This window comes from Pleuronectes platessa, chromosome 6, assembly GCF_947347685.1.
Source record: "Pleuronectes platessa chromosome 6, fPlePla1.1, whole genome shotgun sequence".
In the NCBI taxonomy this organism is placed as follows: domain Eukaryota; kingdom Metazoa; phylum Chordata; class Actinopteri; order Pleuronectiformes; family Pleuronectidae; genus Pleuronectes; species Pleuronectes platessa.
Window position 1 is genome coordinate 1,499,192 of NC_070631.1, and position 5,000 is coordinate 1,504,191.

The window sequence follows — 5,000 nt, forward strand, 5'->3', positions numbered from 1 at the left end:
GATTAGATTTAGGAGGTCAAAGGTCAAACGTCACATGTTTGTAGTTTCTCTTACAGCAGAAGTCTTAGTGTCTCTTCTTGTTGTGTCCTCAGCTGTACAACATGCTGGTGGAGACGGGCGAGCTGGAGAACACGTACATCATCTACACGTCGGACCACGGCTACCACATCGGACAGTTCGGCCTCGTCAAAGGTGAGAAACTGAGAAGAGAGGATGAAAGAGAAGAAGAATCACGAACGTCTCAGAGCAGGAAACGGTCATCACAAGTTTCACATTAAAACAGAATCATCAGACGTGTGTTTTATCTTCAGATGAGTTTTCGGTGCAGAAATCTGTAGTAGAAAATGACATATTTGTTTCATTATATACCATATTCATATTAAATATCACATCATTAGAGCTGTGTGTGAACAGACATCCTGTGATTGGTTAAGAGTAAACGTTAATTCACTTCCTGTCTGTGTCCGCAGGTAAATCCATGCCGTACGAGTTTGACATCAGGGTCCCTTTCTTCATCAGAGGACCGAACGTGGAGCAAGGCAGCATGTGAGCGTGCACACACAGACACACACACACAGACACACACACACACACACACACACACACACACACACACACAGCACTGTGTTTATTTGTGGTAAAGTAGATTAGCAGAGTCAGAGCTGTTCCACGAGGGGATCATGAGTTCATGAGGAAATCAGTTTTTCCTTCTCAACATCAATATACAAGATATTTAACACCTGCTTTTCACAATAAAGGTCGTTACAAAACAACACCTGTGCCACAAATATGAATTCATCACCTGACACTGATTCATCATACTTTAACACAATAATTCACTTTAAACTGTTCACTACAAACATTACATGTGATTTTAAAATGATTTATATGTATATGTATATAGAAGCTGATAAATTCTATCAACAGGAAGTATATGTTCTATTGTTTATCTATGTGTGTGTGTGTTTGTGTGTGTGTGTGTGTGTGTGTGTGTGTGTGTGTGTGTGTGTGTGTGTGTGTGTCAGTAACCCTCACATGGTGCTGAACATCGATCTCGCTCCGACCATCCTGGACATCGCCGGCCTCGACACTCCTCCGGACATGGACGGGAAGTCGATACTGTCTCTACTGGACACTGACAAAACTGCCAACAGGTATACACACACACACACACACGCACACACTAATTCATACTCACACACAAATGGAAAGCTTGGAATCCAGTGCAGGGAAGGCAGGTTTATTTATAAAGCATCACTGAGACAGGAGGTAAATTATTCATTAGTAATAAGACATTAAAAATCATTAAAATTGTATTGAACAGTAAATTAACAGCAGGTGATTGAAGTGCACAGTAGATGGAGCAATAAAATAAGTTAGTAGAATAAAAACAAGATAATTTAAGTATAAATAAAAGAATCAAAGGATGATACGTCTTTGATGCAGAAAATCACAGTAAACTCAAACGGTGGCTGAAGCTCTTGGCGAGCGACCATCACCGCTCCCGACAGGAAGCACCAGCGTTCAGAGCAGAAACCAGGAGCTGGTTTGTTTCCTCCTCGACACAGTGACAGTGATAAGCAGCTGGTTGAAGGTCAGAGACTCGGTGAACAGGAACTTCACCAGGATGTAAATCACCAACGTCTCTCAGCTGCAACGACCTCATTTAAACACCTGGGGGCGCCGCCCAACCCAAACACACAGAACCATCTGCTCCGCATCAAGGGAAACACATGAATATTTATTATGATCAGAGAAGAGGCGAAGGTGAAGGTGAAGGTCAGAACCAGATAACCATGAGACGAGCTGTCAAAATAAGAGTCTTCACACCAGACCGCTGTCAAAGTAAAAGTCTTAATTCTGAATGAAAGACAGAGATGTGTTATATAGAAAAGACTTTGTCTTCATGCCTCAGTGCCGGGGACACCCAGTGGCTGAAGGCGGAATGTTTTCAGGTCGCCCGTTCCGTTCTTCTTGTGAACACGTTCTCTCAGCGTGAAGGACTTTCACTAATCAATGAACTGCTTGGATTTGGGTGTTGGGAGGTCAAAGGTCAAGCTCTCCGTGACCTTGTGAAAACAATATCTCAGGAAATTTGACCATTTGGCGTTGGCATACGACTGCAGGGCGGTAGTTCTGTTGATCAGGTTGATTTTAAATGACAGTTTCAATTAGTTTTTACAAAGACAGATTTTCAGTGTGAGGACGGGTGGAAAAAGTCCTGCAGTCGTTTCCACTGTGGTGAAAAGCCTAAATATATCTATATCTATATCTAAATCTATATCTAAATCTATATCTATATCTATATCTACATCTATATATATATCTTTATCTATATCTATATCTATATCTATATCTATATATATATCTATATCTATATCTATATCTAAATCTATATCTATATCTATATATATATCGTTATCTATATCTATATCTATATCTATATCTTTATCTATAAAGACATATCTATAGATATAGATATAAATGAAGGCATGTGACAGAGAGATGAGCCACAAATGAACTTTGATAAACATTGTTAAATTACTTCTTCCTCTTCTCCAGGTTTCAAGTGAACAAAAAGACGAAGGTGTGGAGAGATTCCTTTCTGGTGGAGAGAGGGTAAATATCAGTAAATGAAGTCGACCAGCGTCTGTACATAAACACGATCACTGACTCTATATGAATCATATTCTGCTCCGTTAACAGGAAGCTGCTCCACCAGCGAGTGGAGGGAAAGGAAGTGACCCAGGAGGAGAACTTCCTGCCCAAACACCAGCGAGTCAAAGATCTGTGTCAGAGAGCCGAGTACCAGACGCCCTGTCAGCAGAGTGGACAGGTAGCACAAGAAATACTTTATTACTACTACTGGAGTACTACTCATGGTACCATTACTTCTGATCCTATTACTTTACTCCTTCTGATCGTATTTCTTCTTTTTAGTATGAATCTTATGACTTCACTCTCAATTTAAATTGTAACTACAGTAACTTTTCTTGAGATTACTTCCTTGACCGATCTTTTGACTCTTCAAATTAATTTAAATCCTGAACTTGTTTCTAATCACGTTATTCTTTTAATTCACGATTTACTTAAAGAGACATTGATCTCGTGTTCAGGCAGTTTTCAGACGTTAGTAACGAGTGAGCGAAGCTGAACGAGGAGTTTCCTGTTGTAGCTGAACGATCCTCATGAAGAGCTTCTCTGGAAGAACTGTAGGAAAACTGTGGTGATGATAAACAGAAGGAGCCTTAAAGGAAACAGAGGAGAGGATCAGAGGCTTCTGTCTGAGAGATGAGATCCAGATGTGAGCCCACAGATTCAGGACCAGCAGTGATGACGAGGAGGAGACATTCACCAAACTGTGTGTGTGTCTGTGTGTGTGTGTATGTGTCGCTATGTGTGTTATGCTTGCTCGAGGTTAATTGCAATTGTCGAAGAATCCCTTCAGGCAGTTGATTGGTCTCTTAATGACGGTGTCTGTCGGCTGCTGGATGGGTCTGATAAACAGCCTGTAGAGAAGTGTGTGTGTGTGTGTGTGTGTGTGTGTGTGTGTGTGTGGTGTGTTTGTCTCTGTGTGTGTCTGTGATTAACGAGCCAGACATTTGTCTCTCTGTCATAACTGTGGGCAACAGGAGAAACTCATTCAGCTCCTGTTAATGAACAACTGCAGGGCGACAACACAAACAGTGTGTGTGTCTGCCACGTGCACACAGAGCTCAGACCTGATGACAACAACATCAGCAGCTCGGAGTTAAACCTAAACATTCAGAGAGGCTTGTGCTCAGAGGTGATGTGCAGCGGGGGGGGGGGGGGGGGGGGGGGGGGGGGGGGGGGGGGTCATCCCAGAGTTTCAATCCACTGAAGGAAAATCATGGAAATCAATAAAAAAATCAGGAGAAACATCGTTCAGGATGAATTTGCTACGCTAGCGTGGTTGTTGAGCAACACATCCACTAGAGGGCAGCACAGAGTCCAGACTTCCTGACAACAACAAACATGGCGGAGGTGTCGGAGGTTGTGATAAAGAGGAACAGAGCAGTTGTCTGTGAGGTCATTAAATACATGGCGACATGTGGGCGGTGAATTCTTTGTTGATGTTTTTGTTACTGCTCTGTTTTGTTTGTTTCATCTTTCTTACGGAGAGAAGCTCTGTTTACGTATATGTATCTATAACACTAAGCATAAATGAGCCCTTACACGATAATTAGCCTGATAATGATTGTGTGAGTGTTTGTGTGTTTGTGTGTAGAAGTGGCAGTGTGTGGAGGACGCTACGGGTAAACTACGACTCTTCAAGTGTAAGAGCGAAGGGGGAGGAGCAAAGAGCTTCCAGAGGGGTGTGACTGATCATCAGCGGCCAATCAGCATCAAGTCTCAGCTGTACCATCGCAACTCAGACGCTTGTGACTGTGACCTCAGTGACCTTCGACCTCTGAACCCGCGACCCTCCATCATGAGGCCGTTCAACAACAAACCGTTCTTCTCCAAGAAAAGTGAGTGTTAACGTTGTTATAATGAAAACATTAAGAAATGATTAAAGATGTTAAGATGTTAACAAATCATATTATAATGATTATTATTATTATTATTATAACTGTAACAATAAGTTATATGTTATGTAGTGATATTAAGTGTCTCAACCAGTGATTTCCTGGTGTGATGCTGCCCTCTAGTGTCTGATGTCAGAACTGCATCATCTCAGTGATTGAAAAGAAGAGAAACTAAACTGTTTGTTAATGTAAGGAAAATAAAATGTAGGTATTTTTTTAAAACTGGTAATTAGAACAGCAATAACAAAATTTAAATTATTAAAAATTGCCTTTTGGAAATTTGGTTATCTTTAAAACTCTGCAGGAGAAGATCAGAGAGCTTTCGATGGATTATAAAATGACTGTGTGTGTGTGTGTGTGTGTGTGTGTGTGTGTGTGTCTGTGTGTGTGTGTACACGTCTCAGAGTTCAAAGCCCTGAAGAGTTACTCCAGGAACCGTTACACTCGATC

The 5,000-nt window shown here is 41.5% G+C and overlaps 1 protein-coding gene across 8 annotated transcripts in view; it reads left to right on the top strand.

Annotated features, from left to right (window-relative positions):
- Nucleotides 1-5,000, top strand: part of sulf2b (sulfatase 2b) — a 19,741-nt gene that overhangs the window by 8,679 nt on the left and 6,062 nt on the right. For 6 of the 8 annotated variants that reach the window (XM_053425952.1, XM_053425946.1, XM_053425949.1 and 3 more), the window contains exons 8-14: nucleotides 93-192; nucleotides 471-546; nucleotides 1,026-1,154; nucleotides 2,563-2,619; nucleotides 2,707-2,836; nucleotides 4,250-4,493; nucleotides 4,955-5,000. The exon at nucleotides 4,955-5,000 is cut by the window's right edge and continues 129 nt beyond it. In XM_053425952.1, the coding sequence (XP_053281927.1) occupies nucleotides 93-192; nucleotides 471-546; nucleotides 1,026-1,154; nucleotides 2,563-2,619; nucleotides 2,707-2,836; nucleotides 4,250-4,493; nucleotides 4,955-5,000 (782 nt within the window). Of the gene's footprint in view, nucleotides 1-92; nucleotides 193-470; nucleotides 547-1,025; nucleotides 1,155-2,562; nucleotides 2,624-2,706; nucleotides 2,837-3,120; nucleotides 3,803-4,249; nucleotides 4,494-4,954 lie in introns of those variants that run through there. The other 2 variants (XM_053425953.1, XM_053425954.1) reach the window with 2 other exon arrangements.